At 51.6% G+C, this 23,528-nt stretch overlaps 2 protein-coding genes across 8 annotated transcripts; both read right to left on the bottom strand.

Moving 5' to 3' along the window:
* Positions 1-100: 100 nt before the first annotated feature.
* Positions 101-13,453, bottom strand: ECI1 (enoyl-CoA delta isomerase 1). Of its 4 annotated transcripts, none has more exons than XM_055561857.1 (7): positions 13,327-13,453; positions 13,132-13,248; positions 10,811-10,938; positions 3,071-3,112; positions 2,197-2,318; positions 1,935-2,113; positions 101-488 (listed from the first exon to the last, which is right to left on the bottom strand). In XM_055561857.1, exons 1-7 carry the CDS (start codon positions 13,376-13,378, stop codon positions 322-324), a joined length of 807 nt encoding a protein of 268 aa, XP_055417832.1. In that variant the 5' UTR covers positions 13,379-13,453; the 3' UTR covers positions 101-321. The 4 variants fall into 4 exon arrangements, with proteins under 4 accessions (XP_055417832.1, XP_055417831.1, XP_055417830.1 ...); XM_055561856.1 differs by having other exon boundaries at positions 2,966-3,112; XM_055561855.1 differs by lacking the exon at positions 2,197-2,318 and having other exon boundaries at positions 2,966-3,112.
* Positions 13,454-14,195: 742 nt separating this feature from the next.
* RNPS1 (RNA binding protein with serine rich domain 1) lies at positions 14,196-23,273 on the bottom strand. 4 transcript variants are annotated; one of them, XM_055561747.1, is made up of 8 exons: positions 23,139-23,273; positions 20,129-20,316; positions 19,732-19,887; positions 18,930-19,121; positions 18,640-18,742; positions 18,203-18,356; positions 15,603-15,744; positions 14,196-15,060 (listed from the first exon to the last, which is right to left on the bottom strand). In XM_055561747.1, exons 2-8 carry the CDS (start codon positions 20,197-20,199, stop codon positions 14,961-14,963), a joined length of 918 nt encoding a protein of 305 aa, XP_055417722.1. In that variant the 5' UTR covers positions 20,200-20,316; positions 23,139-23,273; the 3' UTR covers positions 14,196-14,960. The 4 variants fall into 4 exon arrangements, with proteins under 4 accessions (XP_055417722.1, XP_055417723.1, XP_055417724.1 ...); XM_055561748.1 differs by lacking the exon at positions 23,139-23,273 and adding an exon at positions 22,747-23,013; XM_055561749.1 differs by lacking the exon at positions 23,139-23,273 and adding an exon at positions 22,696-22,710.
* Positions 23,274-23,528: the final 255 nt, after the last annotated feature.

Raw genomic sequence — 23,528 nt, forward strand, 5'->3', positions numbered from 1 at the left:
ATTCTGCTCTGGGAAAAGACAGCACGCACGCTCAATGGTGACGCTGCCAAGGTCCAGGAGGGGCCCACCTACCAGTTTCTTATCCCTAGTCAAGACACTGCTTGCCAGCTGTGCCCCTGCCCACCCACCAGGCACAAAAGGCACTTGGGAGTGGCAGCAGGTCTTGGGACTATGGCTGTGAGGATCAGGGCCTTCTAGGGAGATGGGCAAAACAAAGAACTGGAAGTAATTTTAAATGGGCAAAGACTGGACTTGAGTCCTCTAGAGCCACGGTGCCCCCAAGGGTGGGTTCGGCCAAAACCCTGGCGGGCAGCGCTGCCCTCAGCCTTTCTTCTGTTGGAGCTTCTCCAAGTACACCTGCAGCGACTTCTGGATGGAGTCTCTGCAGATGAAGCTGACAAAGTTCTGGGTGTCGGCGTCGCGCTGCCTCAGCAGGCGGTCTGCGGTGGCCTTTCGCATCATGTTCTTGGTCAGCTGGCGCGCGTGATCTGAAGAAGATGGGGCCCACCTGTGAGGACCCGGGCTCTGCGCCGGGGCAGTGGTATTGCTGAGCTGCCCCAGACGGTTCCAGCCGAAACTCCAGCGGAAAACTCAAGTGAGCAAAGGGAAGAAAAGGAAAACCACCCGTCCCCTGCTGTCTGCCGACTGCTTTTAAAAACACACAGGATGATACTGTGAAAACTGCCTTGTCAGCCCGTTATTTTCCCTCAGCTATATCATCAGGAATATCTTCTATGTCGCTATTCTTTACCACGTCTTTAATGGCTGGCTGTGCGGTATTTGGGCATCAGCAAACCTGGCCCCCCACAGCTCAAGAGCTAAGAATGGTGGTTGCATTTTTACATATGGTGGGAAAAACATTTTAAAGGCTAGTATTTTGTGACATGTAAAAATCACCTGAAATTCAGAAGTCAGTGGCTTGTTGCTCCAGTAACACGAGATATACTTCCTAGTTCACACACCCACAGCCCTCACTCCGATTCTGTGGTTATTGCAGGGACCGTGTGACCAGCAAAGCCGGACATCTCCCTGGCCCTTTACAGTCTGCTGACCCCTCGTTTCTACTGTCGACATAAGCACTCCTATTGCCAGATGTAGAACCTAAGAGCTGTTTCCAGTTGTCTGTGTAGTAGGTTGAATAGTGGACCCCGGAAAGGTATGTTTAAGTAGCCTGATTAGGAAAAAGATTTTTGCAGAGGTAACTAAGATGAGATCATCTTGGATTTAGGGTGGGCCCTAAATCCAGGGAGGGCTTCCCTGGTGGCTCAGTTGGTAAAGAATCTGCCCACAATGCAGGACACCGCCTGCCATGTAGGAGATCCAGGTTTTATCCCTAGGAGACCTAGGAAGATCCCCTAGAGAAGGAAATGGCAACCCACTCCAGTATTCTTGACTGGGAAATCCCATGGACAGAGGAGCTGGGTGGGCTATGGTCTGTGGAGTTGCAGAGAGTTGGGCACAACTTAGTGACTAAACCCCAATAACCACTGCCTAAATCCAGGGACGGGTGTCCTCAGAAGGAACGGGAGGTCTGAGATATAGAAACATGTAGAGAAGGTGTGTGAAGATACACACAGGGGCTGGAGTGATGCAGCCTCAGCCCAGGAGTCTCTGGAGCCCCTGAAGATGAAAGAGGCAGGAAGGTGCCTCCCCAGGGCCTCTGCAGGGAGCAAGGCCCTGCTCACACCCTGATTTTAGACTCTGGCCTCCAGACTGTGCGAGAACGCATTTCCCTTGTTTTAAGCACCTAAGCGCCCTCACCCCTCAATTTTCCATCTTTTCACTTGTTACATCAGCCTCAGGACATGAAGTCAGTCTGCTACTGTGAGCGGCTCATCTGTGTATGGCTTGAGAACTCCTGGTCTTATGAGGAGCCTCAGGCTGAGAGGGGAGGGGGTTCTGCCGGCCCACTGGCACCCCCACCCACCCCTCACCTGGAACGGCCAGCCACCGGGCCATCTCCGAGAGCGCCGTGCTCTGCACCTGGTCCTCTGGCACCACCTGGTCCACCAGGCCCACCTGGAGGGCCTCTGCCGGGGGGAAGAGCAACCCCAGCTGAAGGGCCTGCTCCGAGGCGCGGTGCCCGATGGTGTTCACGTATGTGTCTTTGAGCCTGGAAACAGACACCGACTCGGAGTTGGGGCTTGGGGCTCCTGGCCAGGGGGTGGGGGCAGTGGGCCTGGCCCCCGGCCTTACCAGAAGGGGGCGGTGATGCCCAGCAGGGTCTCGTTCAACCCTATGTGGTACTTGGGGTTGTCAGCCAGGACCCGGCAGTCACAGGAGAGGGCGATCATACAGCCCCCCGCGGGGCAGGCTCCCTGCAGGGAAAGCCAGACCGCTGGGCTCTGGAGAGCTGGCCCCGTGCACGCACCCGGGTGCCTCCAGCCCCTTCCCCGTGCTGCACCAACCCCATCTGGGGGTGTGAGCAGCGGGACTTGCTCGCCCATCAGCCCGCACACCCCTCTTCCCTCAGGCTCATGTTGGGGCTGCGAGCAGCTTCTCCTCTCTGCTCTTGTCCGGTCCCTCAGACGCCAACGCGCAAGGGGCCTGGGCTGTCACCTCACTCCTGCCCCAGATGGCCCGGGGCCACCACTGTCCTCACCTCTTGCACCCACTGTCCACACGGAGGTGGCCGGCCGCCCAGCCCCACGAGTCTTCCCAAGCCTGGCCCTCCTCCTCTCCAGCCGGCTCAGGCCCCTGGCCTCCGCCCCACCCTTGCCTTAGGTTAGGCCAAAGCGATGATCCCCAGAGGTGACCATGGGCCCTGGCTCCCGTCCCCACACTCACCCCCAGCACGTGGCCCCCTCTTCTCACCTAGTCTGTAATGGCAAGCTGACGACCTCTGCAGACCTCCCTGACTGCCCCCTTCTTCCCTGAGGGCTTTCTAATGGAGGGCCACGTCCACCCACCCCAAGGGCTGGCCCCCAGTCAGCAACCCAGGTGGCCCCCCGGGAGGAACACGCACGTTGATGGCGGCAACCAGCACCAGGCTGGACAGGTACGTCCGCAGCCACAGCTCTTGCATGGCCTTCCAGTACTCAGCGTAGTGGGCCGGGTTTCTCCCACATATCTCCATCAGGTCCAGGCCAGCGCAGAAGACCCTGGGGCAGTCCTGGGGCGGCAGGGGCGCCGTCAGAGTCCGCCCCGGGGGCCCCGGGGGTGCACAGGCACTTGAGGGCCAGAGGAGCTGAAGTCACGCTCACCAGCAGGATGCCTCCCCCAGGCACCCTGAGCTGGGGGCTCCGGGAACTCAGCTGGGACCCCATGGCCTGTCCCCTTTGCATCCTGCCATATTTCTTTCCCTTCCAGCTTCAAACGGGATGGGCAGGCAGCAGGGCCAGGCGCTCCCCAGGGACATAAAATGCGGGCCCTGTGTACCCGTGCACATGGCCCAGGCAAAGGAGTCAAGAAGTCGGGGAGGCTCCGGACATCAGAGAGGACACGTGTTCTTGGCTAACCCCAAAGGGCCAGCAAACCACAGACCCGCAGAGGAGGGAGCAGCGAGCGGTCAAGAAGACACCCCTCTCCTCCGCCATAGGCCATCACTCATGAGACCGAAGGCTGGGGTGGGGGTGCAGACCAAGACAGAAGGGGACCAGTGCTCCCAGTGTGGACACCAGGTTCTGGGCACTCAGAGAAGAATGCAGGCCGGGGCAGGAGGGGATGCCCGGCTGTCACACGGGGAACCTGTGCCTGGGTTTCCTGCAAGCCCTCGCTGGAGCATGTCCGACACCCAAGGCTGCTGTGAGGTTGCTGATCGCGGTCGCCGCTGCAGATGACAGCCACTCCTGCCCCCCAGTGTCCGTGAGGAGGGGCGGCCACACTCGACATCCCCTACATCCTCATACAAAGTGACTGAAGCCAATCGCAGAGCAGGCGTAAACGCGCCCCGAGCTTCTCATACACACGGTGCCCGTGTGTACACGGCACCTGCAGGCTGGCCTTGTTAGTGTGGAATGCGTACCACTCTTGCCTCTAAAAAGCACCCCTGGGGATGGGAAGCTGGGCCATCGGTATGGGTGTCCTACTGTCTCACCGGCCGGAATCTTGGGGGTGGTGAGCCGCCCTGCTCCGACGATGTGGCAGGACGGCCCTCCAGCTTTCCAGCCTTCCTCCTTAACCTCCTCCCACTGCAAGCCCCTGGTTCCTCCTCCCCGCCACCCCCCAAATTCAACACACTTTCTCAACACTGAAGTGGACGGGCCGACGGTGCGGCCCACAGTCCTGGCACTGGAGGAAAGCAAAGGCAAAGAATTCTATTCTGGATGCGAGCGAAGCAACTGCATCGATGCCAGCCAGGGCGACTTCTGCCAGACAGAAGGCATGGGGGCTGGCCTGTTTCTGTGACTTCCTTCTGAGAGGGTAACAGGCAGGAAGGCCAGGGGTCTCCAAATGGAGGAAATAGCCTACAAGTGTCAGACATTTTTGTCTCTCTTAAGCCGCAAGAGGAAACAAACTAGCAATATTTTTTTCCTTCTCTATACAAATTTAAAGAGAGGTTTCTCTTAAAATACTGTGTTGCCATAATGACATCTGGTTTCTCCTGAAGTTAGCTATTCTTGAGCCTAGAGATAACCAATGCCTTTTTCTTATGAAAATGTTTGTCTTAAGCTATGCTAATGTACTACGCCTTTACCCCAAACTCTGTCTCCAAGTCAGTTCCGCCTCTTGGCCCAAAACCTACTTGACAAACCAGTATGTTATACTCAGATATTGTTCCCCTAATCTATGTAAATGAAACTATTTGTATGGTGGTCTGTCCTTCTTTAAGATTCAAGTTAATTATTTTATGGCCCAAGATAAACCATTTGGTGCCATTCTAAATTTTAAGACATTCCTTTCTTTCATTAACAGACTGCTAGTGACTATATAACATCCAGCTGAAGACTAGCAGGGGGGTACTCTTTCTGCCCCCTTCTGATGCCTATGTCAGAAGCTTTCTCTATCTCCTTTATACTTTAATAAAACTTTATTACACAAAAGCTCTGAGCGACCAAGCCTCGTCTCTGGCCCCGGATTGAATTCTTCTCCTCCGGGGGCCAAGAATCCCGGTGTATTCGCGTGATTCAACAACAACCTTTCACTTCCGAGCTCAGTGCTTCTTTTGCAGGGGGTCGAGGTCAGGAGCGAGCAAGCAAGGCAAACTGCTGTCTGTTCTCACTCCCTCCCCCGACCCCGCTATAGCAGGGGCCCCAGTAAAGCCTTGCCTCAATTTCTTGTCGGGCCTCTAGTCAATTTCTATTGGATGAGCAAGGCCAAGAACCCTGGTCGGTATCAGATTTATGGCCCCCAGTGTGTGGCTCATCCCCTTCTGCGGAGGGGATCTGGGCACCTCTGGGACCCTGAACGCAGCTTCCCAGTGGGCAGCAAGTGGCCGCCTGAAGCCTGCCTTCCTGACCCCGGGGGCTCAGGTCCCTCATCTAGGCAACACTGTCCCCGCCTCCTCGTCCTTTCCCCACTCCTGCCATTTCTCTGCTTCTCCTCTCTGTCCTCTCCTTTCGAGAGTGCATGCCGGGCAGACACAGCCTCACTCCTCTCGGCTGGCGAGACCTCTGGCCGCCCATGGTGCACCTCGACCTGCAGCCAGCAGAGGCCAGAGAGGCCAGCCTCACCCGTGCAGACCCTGGCCTTGTGGGCCATCCCTGCCCGGAGAGTCACAAGAGTGACAGGTTCAGTCCGCATGTGGGGTATTGCCTGGAAGGCCCATTTTTTTTTCCTGTTCTCTTTCTCTTTTTCAGTCTTTTCTGTCCTTCCCGTTTTACCTCTCCCTTGATCCTCATACCTGCACTCCCATCCTTTTTTATCTGGAAAACTTGCCCGTGTCTACAAGTTTTTGTCATTGGTATCTTCGTCTTACGTCGTTTTGTCTGTCCAGCTGCCCTGCTGATGTGGGCACGGTGGAGGACTTAAGCTTTGAAATACAAAGGCAGCCCTTGTACTGTATGTCTCGAACACTGCTTGAGACTCCAACCTTGGGTTACTTGGTGGGCTTTTAAAGAACAGAAAAGAAAGGAGCTTTCGTTTCTCCCTTCTCTGCCTCTGCAATGGAACTGCGCTGACTGCATGCTCAGGAACTACCCGATTCATCTGTAGTCCCTCAGAATGAAGGGAAAAAGCGTGGGGGGAGGGCATTTTAAATTCAAGTGGGAAAACTATGAGGCCTCTGGCTCTGTCTTTATGTAAAAATTAACTTGTAAATGGGCTGTCTTCAATTAGCTTAAAGGCAATTGAGCCCTTATATATTCTCAGAAGCATAGAAGAGGCTCATCAGAATACATTTTGGGCTCCTGTGATCTGGGAAAATAGTCAATATTTAATTAACATCTGGTGTTAGTGCTGGCTTAGGCCTGTGGGTTTAATGAACACAGACCTGTACTCTAGAGTCACCCACATTAAGTACAATACTTTCACTGTACCTAGGGTTACTGAAAGGAAGTGCATACTGTTCCTGTTGTAAAATTTGTCACCAGGGAAACAACCCAACATGATTAAATTTTTAAGTAAATGTAAATGGGATTAGAGCTTTTTGGTAAACTCTAGAGGAATAGTTTTGTGTTGAAAACATCTATCTCAAGTAGTCCCTCCCAATATTGGTAACTTAAAAACTAAAGCGAAGTAAAATGAAAGGAATTCACTGGGTTCAAGGACCATTTCAAATAAGATGAAACAATGAGAACACGGATGGCTAAACAGGTGTAAGCTGACCTACTTCTGTCTTCTTGTGAGAGAGAAAAGAAGCTGTTTGGTGCTACCTTGAGATGGCCTCTGCCAACCTACAGAATGCCAGTGCAGAAGGCCCTTCATGGCGGCTTAAGGAAAGCTGGGTGTGTGTTTTCAGAAGGGTGTATGAGGAGCATAAATACGTTTTGTTTGTTAAAGGAAAAAGAATGATTCTGTCCTAAAGCTGGTTATTTCTCAATGGAAAGGGCAAGGGACAAAGTATGGCTAATAAAAGCTGCAGAAGGTCTGCGGAAGAGAAACACGGAGAAGAGAGTTTTTATGTGGTCAGGACTTTCCAAGGTTGAAATCAATTTAACTGGGTAAATGGGTTTTATTCAGAGCAGGCTGATGCAAGACGTGATTTGGTTTCTGTCTCTCATAAGAGAACAAATTTTCGTGGAATGCCGCTTTTGACATCAGATTGTGTGAGTTTCTGTGCCTTTAAGTGATCTGTAATGACCTTTGCAATCTTTTTGTTTTCCACCTTAGATCAAGAAATAATTGTTTCACAGTGACCTCGATTCTATCAACCTACGATTCTATCTATGTATTCTATCTAAAACATTGTGGGATTTTGGGTGGACTTTCCAAATATCAAACTGAAATTATAGTTCTTTTGATGTCCAGCTAACTTTGAAACTGACGTCCCCAGAGAGATCCAAAGCTAACTGGGTTCATTGGGTGTGTTAAATTCCGTGGGAAACACTGTCCAAACTCACTGCTGCCGGTCTCAGATGGGACCATCACGCTCCCCCCAGTTTTATCGCGATCACCAAACAGATGGGGAGGGGGCTTGAGGTGCTTCCGCTGTCCAGTCTCTCCCCTTACTCTACGTCCAAAAACCCTGTGGGAACACTCCCAGCTCGAGGCCCTCAGGTTCTGGCCCCGTGACATTTCCCACTGCACCCAGTTCCAGTTCCTCCAGGATCTTCTTCCCTCCAGGCCCGGGCAGCCCAGACACTGTGTCTACCTACTGGGCTGGCCACTTCCAAGCAGCCCACTTCCTAGGCTTTCAGTTCAGTTCAGTTCAGTTCCGTTCAGTCCCTCAGTCGTGTCCGACTCTCTGCGACCCCATGAATCACAGCACGCCAGGCCTCCCTGTCCATCACCAACTCCTGGAGTTCACTCAAACTCATGACCGTAGAGTCGGTGATGCCATCCAGCCATCTCATCCTCTGTCGTCCCCTTCTCCTCCTGCCCCCAATTCCTCCCAGCATCAGAGTCTTTTCCAATGAGTCAACTCTTTGCATGAGGTGGCCAAAGTACTGGAGTTTCAGCTTCAGCATCCGTCCTTCCAAAGAAATCCCAGGGCTGATCTCCTTCAGCATGGACTGGTTGGATCTCCTTGCAGTCCAAGGGACTCTCAAGAGTCTTCTCCAACATCACAGTTCAAAAGCATCAATTCTTCGGTGTTCAGCTTTCTTCACAGTCCAACTCTCACATCCATACATGACCACTGGAAAAACCATAGCCTTGACTAGATGGACCTTTGTTGGCAAAGTAATGTCTCAGTTTTTCAATATGCTATCTAGGTTGGTCATAACTTTCCTTCCAAGGAGTAAGCATCTTTTAATTTAGTGGCTACAACCACCATCTGCAGTGATTTTGGAGCCCCAAAAAATAAAGTCTGACACTTTCCACTGTTTCCCATCTATTTCCCATGAAGCGATGGGACCAGATGCCATGATCTTAGTTTTCTAAATGTTGAGCTTTAAGCCAACTTTTTCACTCTCCTCTTTCACTTTTATCAAGAGGCTTTTTAGTTCTTCTTCACATTCTGCCATAAGGGTGGTGTCATCTGCATATCTGAGGTTATTGATATTTCTCCTGGCAATCTTAATTCTAGCTTGTGCTTCTTCCAGCCCAGCATTTCTCATGATGCACTCTGCATAGAAGTTAAATAAGCAGAGTCACAATATACAGCCTTGATGTACTCCTTTTCCTATTTGGAACCAGTCTGTTTTTCCATGTCCAGTTCTAACTGTTGCTTCCTGACCTGCATACAGGTTTCTCAAGAGGCAGGTCAGGTGGTCTGGTATTCCCATCTTTTTCAGAATTTTCCACAGTTTATTGTGATCCACACAATCAAAGGCTTTGGCATAGTCAATAAAGCAGAAATAGATGTTTCTCTGGAACTCTCTTGCCTTTTCCATGATCCAGCAGATGTTGGCAATTTGATCTCTGGTTCCTCTTCCTTTTCAGATGCACAATCTCACATCACCCCCACATCAGGGACACTGCTACACGCATCATAAGACGTGAGCATCAGAGACAGCAGATCCCCCTCCGGAGAGCCCTGGCAGCACACTCGCACTGGCTGGGAGGGCCCCTCCGGGGAACCCCTCGTGTGAGGGACCAGCGACCAGAGATGGCTGGCTAGGAATCGACAGGAGAGCAGAGGACTCTCACCCCAGAAGGTGAGAAGGACATTTGGAGGACCCTCAAGCCCCTCCTGACAAAAGCCTCCTGGTGAAATGCCTCTTGGACCTGGGACTTCATTTCTAGGAGCGCTCTCAGCCAAAGGTTTCTCAACATGGGAGGATCCTCTTCTAAGTCAGAAGAAACACCTCTGGACTGTATCCTTAAAAACTGGAAATCTAAAAAAGCAGATGGGCTGAAAAGGGAAAAACTTAAACTGTACTCTAACACTCCCTGGCCTTTATATAAGTTGGGGGGATGGAGAAAAACTGTGAGGGAAGAATTATAAACATATGTACAAACTCAAAATATGCCTTCCTTGTTTTACATGCCCATGCAGCTATCTGGAAAGAAAGGAGACTTTTATCGTACTTTTTTAGAAAGAGGACTTGGGGCTGAGGTTTTATATCTCATAGAAGCAAAACTCTAAATGAGGCTAGATTCCCTGGCCAAGATTGTACCTGATAAGGACTAGACGGACTTTTGTTGTCAAAGTGATATCTCTGCTTTTTAATATGCTGTCTAGGTTGGTCATAGCTTTTCTTCCAAGGAGCAAGTGTCTTTTAATTTCATGGCTGCAGTCACCATCTGCAGTGATTTTGGAGCCCCCCAAAATAAAGTTTCTCACCGTTACCATTTTTTCCCCATCTATTTGCCATGAGTGATGGGACCGGATGCCATGATCTTAGTTTTCTGAATGTTGAGCAGAAAAGGAGTGGTTTGTGCAACTGCCACTACTTTTTGTCACATAGGAAGTTAACACCTCCTTCCAGGTAGAAACCAACACCAAGACCCAGAGGGATGGTATGGGGAGGGAGGAGGGGTCACGATGGGGAACACATGTATACCTGTGGATTCATTTCGATATATGGCAAAACCAATACAATATTGTAAAGTTAAAAAAAAAAAAAAAAAAAAACCAACACCAAGAAAATCTGTCAACAAGCCATTTGACTTCCACAGATAATTATCTACTAATCCTTGCCATTCAATGTGGGCAAGGAAATGAAAACTGGCTCTCCAGCTCATTCTCTTGGATCCTGCAAGGCATAAATTCTTCTGCCAGGAGGTTTTCACTTTCTCATAGCCCTTGTCAGTCATATGATTTATGCTGCATTTTGTCTGGTGCGGAGTTGTCTGCCTACTGTTGTAAACCTGCAACTAAGACTTTTCGGTCCAAGGAGAATTAAGGAAAAAGCCTGCCCTGAGACCTCGGCTCTAGGCCGAGAGAGGGATGCCTGGAGAGGGATGGGGAGCGCTGCTCTTGGAACAAGCACAGTCTCAGGGGCCAGCCTGGGCGCCAGGAAGCTGCTGAAAACCAAGTCCGCACAGGGTCCAGACTTTGTGAAGTCGCGTGGTTTCAAGGTCACCCCTGCCCAAAGGAACCCGCTCTCACCTACACCCAGGTCCGGGTATGGAGCACCGAGGCCTGACCCAGGGCCTGGCCCCACAACTGCGTGGGCCTGGGAGGCGGCCGGGGACAGAGGCATCAGCCACTTGGGGGCGAACCGGCTGCCCACAGCCCGGCTCCCTCGAGTCACACCCAGGACTATGACCCCTGGAAGGCCTGCGATCGCACCTGCACTTGGGCCGCCTGGGTTTTCTCCAGCCTGTGATGTGTGTGGAGGGTTTTCTGAGCTCGGGGCCTCAGGGGAAGCTAAGGAGCACTCACGGAAGTTAGGATGACTCCGCGGAAGGTCTTGTCGTTCTCCAGCTTCTCCAGGCTGATAACCAGCTCGGTCAGCAGCTCCAGGCTGAGGGCGTTTACTGGGGGATTCCTGAACTTCATCACGGCTACCCCTAGTTTGAAAACAAAGAGGACAAAGCTTGTTGCCAGCACAAGAAGGGTGCCCCCAGTCACCTATGGGAAGGCCATGGGAAGACACACAGCTGTTGGGTTTTTTAAATTGAGGTGAGATTCACATATCTTATAATAAAGGGAACCCTGTACACATTGGCAGTTACCATTCCTCCCATCCCAACCCCTGTGTGTGTACTAAGTCACTTCAGGCGTGTTGGACTCTTTGAGATCCTATGGACCAAAGTCCACCAGGCTCCTTTGTCCATAGAATTCTCCAGGCAAGAATACTGGAATGGGTTGCCATGCCCTCCTCCAGGGATCTTCCTGACCCAGGGATCACTAATCACTGATCTCCTTCTTGTTCCTATGGACTTGCCAACTGTGGACATTTTATGGAAGTGGAATCATAGAAAATATGTGACCTTTTGTGTCTGTCTGCTTTCACTGAATGTTTTCAAGGTTCATCCACGAAGTAACAGGTGTCAGTGGTTCATTCCTTTTCAAGGTCAAATAACTTTCCATGATCTGTGTACAGCAGGTTCTGCTTATCCATTCACCGGCCAGTGGACACTTGAGTTAGTTCCACCTTTTGGCTATTGAGTCATGCTGCTGGGAGCACTCACATACACATTTTTGTTGATCTTTTTTTGGGGGGTTTAAATGCATTTTACTTTTAGACAACCTACATGACACGTTTTTTTCCCTCACAAACAAGGCCTCCACTCCAAATAAATCAATGTTCAAAACAAATGAAGAGCTCACGATGATATCAGTCCAATTTTCTCCCAGATACCAAGTCTGACATCCTCATGGGAGCAGACGGCCTTATTGTAAGTGAGCAACTCTAAGAACTAGATGTGTGAGGAGGAACTCCAGTGGGCGGTTCTGGTTCACACTTGTTTAAGGATCAAGGGTAAGAATATCAGGGGCCGGATGTTCTTAAAACTCTCCATTTATACATACATTCTGCCAACAGCAGGAAAAGCGGGAGTGAAGGGCCTGCCCCTGTGGACAGCGCAGCTGCTGGCCCGGCTAAGGCCGTCTGTACCCAGCGCCTGGCCCAAGGGCAGACCCTAGGGGCTTCAGAAATGTCACCCTACACAGAAGAATCAATCCGAATTTTCAGAAGTGAGCTCCCCAAACGTGGTTCGGAGGTAAGTTTCTGAAGCTGACTCTGGATCTTTGCTGTTTAGTGAGACAGTATCTAAGAGTTTGGGGGAAAGGTAGAGGCCAAAGGTGAACAGATGGACTTGGATATCACCAGTTAAATAATCACACCCCTGGCATGGGGTGGGTACAAAATGTTTCTTGAATGTTGAACAGAATCCAAAATCAGCTTTTTTAAAAAATATTATTTTTAATGGGGGGTAATTGCTTTACAATATTGTGTTGGTTTCTGCCATACATCAACATGATAGCACTTTGGCACTTAAATGAAAACATTTTATAAAGCACTTTTACTCCACTAATTCCTCCAAGTCTCAAGATGCCTGAAGGCCACCTGGGTCTGGCAATGAGAACCATGCTTGGCTTTCACGTCAAACTCAACCTCCTACCAGGATAAGCTGGCAATGTTTATTTAGGAGGCTCGGAGGTGGGAGGCCACTAGACAGCTTGTCCTAAAATGTGAATCTATCTGTCTCTGCCCCCAGGCCCGCTCAGGACCTAGCTCTGAAGGGCTCTCTGGTGGAGAAAGCACAGCTTTTTCTTTCAAAAGTGCTCTTTCTACCTCTTTTTTCATCCACCTTGGAGACTTTTAAGAGGTGTTCTGATGGGGGTGGGTAGGAGTGATTTTACTTGTGGCTCCTGGCTGTAATTAAAAAATATCTGCTGGGTTCTGTGGCACCTGGGAGTATTAACAAAAAGTTAAAAATGTTATTCCAAGATGCTTCCAATTATTTTCACTTCCCAAGTTAACAGCACATACCCCAAACTTTAAAAACAGAAACATGTTTATCTTCATAATGAACTGGGGCGGGGGGCTTGTGGTGGTGGTAGCGGTCGTGGTGAAACAACTCGACTGGTGATGACCCTTAGCTTTGAACTCAACAGAAACGTACTTCAAAATCAGGCTTTATCTCGGTCCGGATTCTAGGTCTGGGTCCGGAGCCGGGGGCCCCGCGGAGTCCGCTCTGCTGCCGGCTGTGCCCTGTTCCCCACCGCGGGGATGCCGGGCGCTCGGGGGCGCTTACCTGAGGCCGCTTCCGGCTCCACCAGCACCCGCTGGCTTCCGAAGCGCCGCGCGCCATCCCCGCCGCCGCCAGCCGCCGGCTCCGTGCTCCCAAGGGTCGTGCCCCGGAGCAGCGCCCCTGTGGAGGTAGGCGAGAGATTGGTTATCCCGCGCGCCCCGAGCCCCCACGCCCCCGCGCCCCGCGCCGGTCACGCACACGGACGGAGCAGGGCGCGCGCGGCAAAGCGCACTCCCGGTGCCAGCGCCATCTTGGCCGAGAATGGGCAGGTCGCGGCGCCGGGGTGTGATCTTGCCGTCCGCCCCGCCCCCGGGGCCCAGGCCGCTCCTCCAGGGCGGAGCCTCGGGCTCCGCGGAGCAGGACGTCTGGGCAGATTGGACTGCACGTAAGTCACGGAGCCAGGGGTTTGCGCTCAGCGGCGGCCAGGGCCTGCGGGGACCCGGCTCCGGCCACCCCGCAGAGCGTGGGCACTGGAGCGCCACTTCCTGCTGACGACCAGACTTGCAGCTGCTAGCTTAGCCTGAGGCAGAACAGCCCGGTGACAGAGAACTGAACTTTCACCTTCTCAAGACTCAGCTCATTTCACGGGGGCTCCTCCTGGGGGAGGGGGCGACCGCTTCCCTTTGCCCTCAATCCTACTGAACACACACTGTGCTGGCGTTCGGTTTGAAAACGCTGGCACAGTAAGGGGCAAGGGATTATAATGTCTTAAGCGTTCTTCCTTCTGGAACAAACTCGTTTTTGAGGTGGGGAAGTTTTTCCATGGCCATCGAACACAGCAGTGAATGAGATCCACCTTTTTGGTCGGGCAGAATTCAAGGCTCCTGGAACACAGTTGATAACTCCCCTGGTGGTCCAGTGGTTAAGACTGTGCTCCCAAGGCAGGAGGTAGGATCCTGGCCAGGGAACTAAGATAAACACTTTCAAAGTTTTCCTGGTTAAAGTGTTTTGCAGCTATGACTTTGGAAATGAAACCAAATATTTATTTTAGGCAATTGTGTTTAATTTCCTCACAACTGACGCGGGCTTGGGGGACAAGGGGCAGGAAGGAGGCAGTGAACCCAGCAGACATTGCACTCTAATCCTAGGTTTATTCAACACAGTTCTTTTAATCTACACAACAAAGTACAAACACAACATCATCTAAAATGCTACAAAGTTACAAAACTCAAAACAAAATTTATAGTACTGACTGTACAATAAAAGCTGAAAAAGCAATGTACACGTTGCCAAGGTAACCAGCAAGACCACCAAGAATACCAACACAGTGGAGTTGGGGTTCTGTGATAACCAGGCAGAGCTGGCTCTCAACAATTTCAGAAAGAGGGGTTTGCGTGTGTGTCCTTGCACACGGCTACGTGTGTAAAGAACCATTCTGGGCAGATGATGGGGGTGGTATTTGACCCTAGAAGTTAGAAGAGGACTCAGGCTGGGCCAGGCTAACAGGAATAGCAGTTGCCTAAAAGCATGCCTTTCCTGTGGGACCCCGAGGCCGGGCCCAGGTCATCTGTGGAATGGGAAAATGGGCTCCCCGGCTGGGGCTATCCCCCCACCTGGAGTCCCCTGCTCACCCCTGCTGGCTCTGCCACTAAACTGACTCTCAGAAACTAGAAACGTGGAATTGCTCTAGCTAGAAAACTGGAGAGCATCTTTACAAGCACGACCCCAGACCCACAACACTCCTGCCGCTGGAACCCCGCCGCTGGGGAGACGTCTGATCGCTGCCTCCACCTTGAAGCCTGCCCCGAGGGAAGGATTTCTTCCCTGTGACCCCTCTGGAAACCAACAAGAGCGGTGGGAGGGAGTCGCAGGGGCGGAGCTCCGGGCCCCGCCTATCGGGAGGAGTTGGAGCTGGAGCGGCTGCGGTGGCGGCGGCGTCCAGGCGAACGGGACCGACGCCGCGCGGGCGAACGACGGCGTGGGGAGCGCGACCTGTGAGGAGAGGAGGACACAGTGTCAGACCGGAAACCCGGAAACCCACGCCCATGACCACAGGGGTGCAGCCGCCTTCACACAGAGCGGCATGGCTCTAACTTGCCAGTCATACAGCTAGATAGATCCCTCTGGGTGGCGCCGACAGAAGGCCTGGGACAGATGGAAACGTTCCGGAGACTAAGGGTTCTATCTCCGAGGGCCCTGAGGTGCAGCTGGCCAGCGCTAGCAGAGGAGGGACGGCTCAACCCCGGCCTCTGCCAAGGCTGTTCCCTACTCCTCTGACCCTTCGGGTCTTCTCACAGAGGGTGGGGAGGGGCCACGCCTTTGCGGATCCCTCAGTCGGGCAGCTCTTCCCTTCCCGGGCTGGAAGAACTCGAGGACCTCCAAGGCCTCCTGTGCTCATGCTGCTTCCCACCCCCATCAGGGGGCAGGCAGGGCTGGACAAGGCCCCGAAGTCACTGCCCCCTCACTTTGTTTTGTCAATAAATAAAGGGAAACTGGTCCTAATCAGCCCCCTATGAAACCCCAGAGTGACCCACCTTCTCCTCATCCGTGGGGGTGACCTGCGCCACATAGGAAGAGGTGGCAGCATCCTCCTGGGAGGGCTGAATCTCCGGGGGGGTGGCCGGGGCCAGGGGGCCAGCACAGCGGTGGCAGTGATCTCCTGGCCATCGATTTGTCCTATTGAAAAAAGGGTAAAGTCACAAAATACCTATCTAACAAGCACCTACCCTGGTGGGCAAGAAAGAAAGGAGCCTGGGGGAACAAGGACAACCCACTCTGGTCAGAGAGAAAAAGCTCATAATCGCTATCACTGGAGGTTTCCTCAGGAGACCCACTGGGGGCAGGACCCTAACCCAGGACTCCATCTTGGTGTGCTGGATAGCCTTCTGGGGAAGCCCGTTCAGGTCGGCACCTAAAGAACAGGCAGGAGCCTGCTAAGCGAGGGGAGGGCTGTGCCCCCCTGAGCTGGAAGCGGGTGCTGTACCTGGACGTCCTCCTTGCAAGCAACGGGAACGGGGCAAAAGAGAGGAGCGAGGAGCGGGCTTCAGCAGGACAGAGATGGGGTGAAATATAAGAACTCAAGGGATGACAGGGAGGGACAATCCCGGGAGCCTGCTAATGGGTCAGGTGAAGGATGATCGGCACCAGGTGTCTGGATGAGGTGTGATTTGGGGGTGGAGGCGAGGGGGGAAGGGTTGTATTAGACAAAGAAGGAACTATTTCTGGGGTAGGGAACAAAGGACAGGATACTCAGGAGACTTCCAAGTCTGTCTCAAGAAAGTATGCAAAAAGTGCCTGGGGGGTGGGGGGAGTCTGTGTACCGCCAGTACTAAGCCAGACAAGTGAATGAAACTGCAAAACTGCATGGGGAGGCCGCTCAAATGGGGCATGACGAACCTGCGGGGTCTCAGGGAGAGAAAGAATGAAGGAAACTGAGGCAGAGACCCAACAATCCCAGGGGACCAAGCACAGCCAGTGTGTTCCCAAAGGGTGGGTGGCAGGCTCTTCTACCTTCTCAGCTTTTGCTTTCAAGAGAACTTGAGGTACTGACTCACGTCAGTACAAATCCAAGATGTGCACCTATGTTCGGAACATACTTGAAAGGCTACTAAGGTGGCCCTGGCCCATGAAAGTGAAAGTGAAGTCGCTCAGTCACATCTGACTCTTTGCGACCCCACGGACGGTAGCCTACCAGGCTCCACCGTCCATGGGATTTTCCAGGCAAGAATACTGGAGTGGGCTGCCATTTCCTTCTCCAGGGGATCTTCCCAAGCCAGGGATTGAACCCGGGTCTCCTGCATTGCAGACAGACGCTTTACTGTCTGAGCCACCAGGGAAGCCCAGGCCAAAAGCTATTCCTGGTTAGGTATTGCATGGGTACTGTGTAACAACAAAGGAAAAAAAAACAAAGAGAAAAAAAGGAGAAAAGTCATCCTCTAGCTGCTGCTGCTAAATTGCTTCAGTCGTGTCCGACTCTGTGCGACCCCACAGACAGCAGCCCACCAGGCTCCTCCGTCCATGGGATTTTCCAGGCGAGAGTACTGGAGTGGGGTGCCATAGCCTTCTCTTATCCTCTAGCTACCTGCCAGTAAAAACCAAGCCCTTCCATTTCTTTCTGGAGACTGAGTGGTTCCATTCAGCACAATACAAGAAGACAGAGAAAAAGTCCTACCAGAATCTTAAGACAAGGTGGAATATTTATCACCACACACATCCTGAATGTGTCTAAGCCTCCTAAATTTTTAGCAAGTGCTCAAGACTCCGTCAAACACAAGACTGACAGTCTCTAAAACAAAGGCATGACTCACAAAGTTAAGAGCTGATGCCTGCAGAGTGACGGCTCCCAGTTTATGCTGAACTCCTAAAAACACTCCAGGGGGATTTAAGGAGATGGAAAGACTTAGAAGTACCAAGGAAAATTTTGTACTATACAAACTCTACCAGGGTTCAAGGGCAATTATCTTTCAAACATGTAAGGGCCTCCAAGGATGCCAAGGTTCTCAGGGGTTCAGATTCTTCTCCCCACTCGGCCTGGCAGCCCACGTGGGGCTTGGGCAGTCCTGGCTCAGCTCAGCTGCCTGAAGGACAGAAGCAGCAAGGGCCCAGCGAAACCCACATTCCTTAAAATGCTGCCTATTCGAGATGCAAAACTGACAGATGTTCACAGTCCTTCAAAGGTTGTCAAAGCCAATACAAAGTGGCTGTAAACGTCATCAACAGTTAAGATGCATTTTAGGAAAGAGGTAAAATTTGTGGATTTAGAAAGTTATCTTAAAAATGCTAAGTTTTAGCAATACAAAAAGTAACTCAGGATTAAAGAAAACATTCCCATATAAAAATGTTTCATTATAGTCAAATACTTTGTGAAGAAAAAAAATCCTTCATTTGATCCTTAAGTTTTAACAGATTGAAATATTATTAAAATGCTAATATATTCATATTTGATGAATACTTTTTCAAGAATAAGGCTCTGTAAAACATGTTTTTGGTAAACACACACCCACTGAATAAGAACTGGAATCTTGACAGAGCTCCAAGAAAATTCTCACATGCAGCCAGACTGGAAATCAATTCTCATCACACCAGGTATGGTGGGCAGCTGGTCTGGGACAGGTCAGAACAGGGCTGGACTTACCTCCGTCCATGTGCTTCAGCGCCTTCTCAGCCTCGTCTGGATTCTCAAACTCCACATAGGCGTAGCCTTTAGACAAATGGGGGTGCATCCTTTCTACAGGCATGTCAATCATTTTAATTTTCCCATAGGTGGAGAATATCTCCATGATGTGATCCTAGGGAGGAAGAAGGGTCACTTAGGCTCACCCTCCCATCACTTGTGTAGAAGTCAGAGAACTTGCCACACAATGACCACACCCTCAGCACCCTAAGCACACACAAAATATATTCCATTAAAAGAAATAACCAGTGCTCTACTTAGTCACATGCCACCAACTCAGCCCTCAGAAATGCTGCATTCCACATTTACCTTCTGGCAGAGGCGGGCTTCTCATTTTCCATTTTAAACATCTGCAAGAATCACCCCAATGTCCACTGGACAGAAGCAGGATTCCTCACCTTGGTCACATTCCTGGTGAGCCGCCCAATGTGTACTTTGGTGGGTTTAGGGGAAGGGCTCCGCCTTTTCCTTTCCTTTTCATCTCTTTTGGGTGGTTTGGACCTAATTGAAAAATACAGAATCCTATTAAGACAGTGAAACTCCTTTTTTGGTCTACCTTGGTAATAACTAATGGTAACCGTACAGCCCCAGTCTGTAAATTTAGGTCCCAGATAACTCATGAGTTTTGGAGGCAATCCCCTGAACTGACCAGTCCCCCGTGGAGAAGAGGGGCTGGAAGGGGGCTCACTTGGAGCGGGAACGCCGCCTGTTGTCATGTCTGCGCCGAGAAGGGCTCGGGGAGCCCGAGGAGCTGCTGGAGCTGGAGCTGCGCGACGTGCTGGAACTTCCCGAGCGGCTTGAAGCCGAAGACGAGCTGGAGCCGCTGCTGGAGCCCGTGCTGGTGCTGGAACCTGAGCTGGAGGTAGAGCTGGAGCGGGACCTGAGGGGCGAGAGGGAGGGGTCACCGGCGGGAGCAGTGCTGCCTCACCACAAACAAGTCAAGAGGAACCACCGGGCTCGTATTCTCAAGCCCCAAGGCTTTCCCCAGCACCCACGGACACCCTCCAGCCCCGTCCTAACAAAGCCCTCGCAGGGGCAGAAACAGCATATGTACCGTGCAGTGACAGGACTGCTTCCTACCTACACAGAAGCCTTGCCTACTGGGAGGAAAAGGAGCAGTCTGGCAAGTCAGAGCCCCCGACTCAGCTTGGAAGGCAGCTACTGACTGACACAGGCTGGTTTTCAACAGAAGGAAAAGGAAAGAGCCAGGCTAGGATGATCCAACCACAACTCCAAATCAAAAGCACGCGAGAGATAAGCGTAACTCAAGATGCTGCATTCCTAATACCTCCACAAAAGAAAAAAAAAACCATACCAACACCGTCCTCTGTATGACCAGAGCAAAGCCCAGACCAGTCTGCCATAAATTAGTAATCTGAGTGCTTTCCTTATCCATAAAAAGAAAGAACACTCTGCAGGCTCTTTGGGAAAGCAGAGGGCCATGGCTTGGGAAGTAAGGCCCTGGCAAGGCCCTGACCTGCCAGCCCCACCTGGTGCTGCTGCTCCCGCTGGAAGCGCTGCGCCTCTTCCGAGTCTTATCCCTGCCGCGATCCTTCTCGCTCGACTCCTTAGTGGCCCCTTTATCTTTAGAACGGTCCTTGGACTTCTCATCAGAGCGGTCTTTGCGTTTGGTGGGAGAAGGCGCCCTGGACAGTGAGGGAGAGTGTGAGATGACATGCCCCTTGGGCTGAACCCTGAAACCACAGCACAACCCAAAAGGGGATGCAAAGGGCTACAGAAACCCCAGACAACCACAGAGCACAATGGTTTGTGGCTTAGGACACTTTCACTGTAAAATTCAAGATATTTCCAATGTCCCCCTTTCTGAGGGTCCCTAGCAACGAGCACCCCCAAAGTAGCACTAGAAAAATCTGACAGAAGGATTACCTAGTGCTGGACTTTTTATTATTTTCTTTGACTCCTAGCAAGCTCTTCTTTTTCACTCCTGATAAATCCATTCTCCCCTTCTGAGGTGTTCAAAGCAGCAATGGCGGCCTCACTTATCTGAACTCTCACGTCTAACTTGAGTCTGAGAAACGATCCCTAATCGATTGCAATTTACGCCAAAGTGCAGCCTAATAACAAGATAAAAGGATTCACAGAGTAAATTGGCAAGGCAACAAATCTACTTTGCAGTCAAAAGCTGAGCATAGGAGCAGGCAACAAGTAACACAGTCAGCAGTGTGCATCTACCAAGCCAGGAACACCCGGGCCGGGTCGATTTCCTCAGGGGATCCTCCCCCCACAGGAGGCACGTGAAGAACCGTCAGCTCAGCTTGTCTTTTTCTTAAGCAATGGTGTGGGTGGTGGGGTCCTGTTCTTTGACAGGTAGTACAATGCCCATTTCTCACCCGTTTTATGGTGAGCCCTCTACAGTCCTTTAGAGACACTACAGGAGCACATTTGCAGGCAGAGCAGAGAAAACCCTAAGTGACAGGATTCGACCTCGCTTCACTGCTGGAATCTTTGCAGGATACACTGTATAGATATTATGACTGGAAGCAAAAACCATTATGACTGGTACCAGTATGAAAACATTTAATAACCAAACAAATGAAACATCCCCCATGGACATTTAAAAAGCAGTAAAGTGAGACAAAACATAACAGAAACGTAACCTGTAGAATCTAGGTGGTGGTTCTGTGACTATTTGGTGCACTGAATTTTTTTAGCTTTTCTGTGTGCTCACATTTTTGGAAATGGATGCATTCACCACATGTAAGGGTTTAGCTAAGTTCCAGGGCTGCAGCATGTACTCAGTAAAAGGTCATCAGTAAATACTATTCAAGAACAAACTATTAATTCATTATGTGCTCTGTTTCCTGGGGCTGTTGCCTTTAAGTATTTCCAGTGAGGTTTTGTGCAATTTGTTTCAGTTGTGGAAGCAAAGATCGCAGGATGTTAGCCTCAACTACTCCTATCTCACCTTCCTGTAAGTAACCTGGACACAGCCCACCAATCGGGATCCTGTTTCCATGTGCGCAGTGCTGCCAAAATGCTGGATAAACATTCTGACTCAAGAAAGAGTGCCCAGCTGTGGACAAACAAATGCGAGTGCAAACGAGAGTATTACCTGTGCTGTTCTTTTCCAGGGCTATAAAGTCTTTTTAGACATTATGTCTTAAAATGAGAGGGCATATACAAAAAAAGAAGCCAAAATTAAAAAAAAAAAAAAAAAAAAAAAAGCACTACAGACACTCAGTAACCTGTCTGTAACACTCAGCCACATTGTAACGGTTAGCGTGCTTGCTTGGACAATCAGTGAGTATAATTCAGTGCTTAAGAGTCTGAAGTCCCCCTGCTTGGGGTCTGATTCAAGGCTTTGTATCAATCCCTTAATCATTCTGAGCCTCAATTTCTCATCAGCATTAAGGAGAGACAGACAGTTCCTACACTTCATAGCTGTTAAGAATATAAACCAAATTAACCGATAAAAGAGTCTTGGGGATCTAGTTAAGGCTCAACAGATGTTAGCTAATATTAGAAGAAAGGCTTTGGAGGCTTTTCTCTGAGGCAAATTCTTGGCTCTGAAGTCACACAACCTCTGAATGATTAGCAGGGGTCCCTGGACTGCCCCCATTATGATCACCAAGAGTAGCACTGTCCAATAGAAAGAGAGCCAGCTACAAGAGTACTCTAAAATTTTCTTGGAGCCACGTTGCAAAAAAAAATTAGTTAACAGATGTAGTTAACTGTGAGTAATGTATTTATCTGACACACTACACCCCACTCTTTTCACCAATCAGCATACAAAATGATTAATAAAATATCCATGCTTCCCCATGCTAAGCTTTTTAAAACACATCAATTTGAACTAGGTACATTTCAAGTACTCAGTAGCCACGTGTGGTCAGAGGCTACCTTATTACACAGCTGACCTAGAATACATATTCCAGGGCCCTACCCCAGTCCTAAAGATCTGCTCTTTGTAGTTTGTGAAAACAAGCACCACCGTTTATTCTTAAAACTCAATCAAGACCACATAGTAAGGGAAAGCTTTTCTGGATATGGCCAGAGGGCTAGAAAGCAAAGGTTGATTCTGTTTACACAAGTTCAGGTAACAGGACCGTGGTTACCTCCCCCATCCTCTGGAAAGGTGCGCGTCCAACAGCCAAAAATAGGAGAGAACAATTAGTTATATCTCGAGTACATGGCATTTCAGTTCACATCTTCGGAGCACCTTCTCCATTTAAAAGTAAATTTCAGGTACAATTCATTAGACTGGGAAAGGCCACGCCTCTGCTCCGTCGATTTAACCTTTCCGTATCCTCTCTTTTGGGGTTACCCGTCAAACTGGGCTCCAAGACATTAGGGGCCGTATCCCCAAGGGCTAGCACCGGGAACGGCACACAGGAACCCCGCAGACGTTCGTGGAGTCGATGTTGGAAACTAATAGCTTCAAAGGGAGGGTCAGTCGGTCACCCAGGGCACCCCAAAAAGCATCTCGTACCCACCGGCCCCGGCCCCGCACGCGACCTCGGCGCCCCGCGTCCGCGTTCACTCACAACTCCCCAGTCCAGGAGCCGGGCCGCGGGCGCTTCCAGGGCAGGGCCCGGCGTTGCGGGCCTGGGTCTCCAGCCCGGTGAGAGGGCCCGGACGGCGGAGGCCGAGTTCCCGGCCGCTCCGAATCCCGCGGGCCTCACTGATCCCACTGCAGAGCCGAGGAAACTAGGGCGCCCTTCCGCCCGCCGCGGCCCCGACCACTTCCGGGCCGCAGCTTCGGCGCCTCCCACTAAGCCCGCCCCGGGCCACACTCTTTCTTCTCAAACCCGGAGCGACGCCACAGGCCCCGCCGTCACCACCGCGTGGCCAGGGAGCGGGCCGGCTCCACGATGCGCCCCGCCGAACCTGGCGGGCGGCCCCCCAAGCTCGGATGGGGTCGGATTCCGCTACTTACATCTTCCCGCCGCCGCGACCTCCTCCCGCTCTTCTCAGCCTCAGAGGGCGGCGCGGCTCTGGCGTCAGGATTAGGGAGCGGGAAGGCGCGGTCGTCCGGCGCGCAGCGATGACGTCGAGCCCCTCGGCCAATGGGCGCGAGCGAGAGTGTTAAAGGGCCAAGGCCTGTTTGGGAAGAGACGCGTCGGGGCGCTTACTCCGGAGGGTCGGCCAGGGCTGCCCCGGGCGGGCTGCACGCCTCGTGGGGCCATCAAGCTGGCAGCTCTCTGCGGCTGGGAGGGCTGGTTCGTGCAGGCAGTTCGCTGGCTGGCGCGGAGAGGGTTAAGGCGGCCGCGGGCCCGCCCCTCTCCGTGCGCGTGCGCACCGGCCGTGCTGCGGGCATGGCGGCGTC

The sequence above is a fragment of the Bubalus kerabau genome, chromosome 23 (assembly GCF_029407905.1).
Source record: "Bubalus kerabau isolate K-KA32 ecotype Philippines breed swamp buffalo chromosome 23, PCC_UOA_SB_1v2, whole genome shotgun sequence".
In the NCBI taxonomy this organism is placed as follows: domain Eukaryota; kingdom Metazoa; phylum Chordata; class Mammalia; order Artiodactyla; family Bovidae; genus Bubalus; species Bubalus kerabau.

Excerpts from the sequence above, each read along its gene's own strand:
- ECI1 (XM_055561855.1), bottom strand. The coding sequence starts at position 13,378 with ATGGCGCTGGCACCGGGAGTGCGCTTTGCCGCGCGCGCCCTGCTCCGT. Across the intron at positions 10,939-13,131 it reads GGAGCCGGAAGCGGCCTCAG|GGGTAGCCGTGATGAAGTTC; the intron begins GTAAGCGCCCCC and ends TTTTCAAACTAG. Across the intron at positions 2,114-2,965 it reads TGCTGGTTGCCGCCATCAAC|GCTCAAAGACACATACGTGA; the intron begins GTGCGTGTTCCT and ends GTCTGTTTCCAG.
- RNPS1 (XM_055561747.1), bottom strand. The coding sequence starts at position 20,199 with ATGGATTTATCAGGAGTGAAAAAGAAGAGCTTGCTAGGAGTCAAAGAA. Across the intron at positions 19,888-20,128 it reads AATAAAAAGTCCAGCACTAG|GGCGCCTTCTCCCACCAAAC; the intron begins GTAATCCTTCTG and ends CTCACTGTCCAG. Across the intron at positions 19,122-19,731 it reads AGCGGGAGCAGCAGCACCAG|GTCCCGCTCCAGCTCTACCT; the intron begins GTGGGGCTGGCA and ends CTCGCCCCTCAG.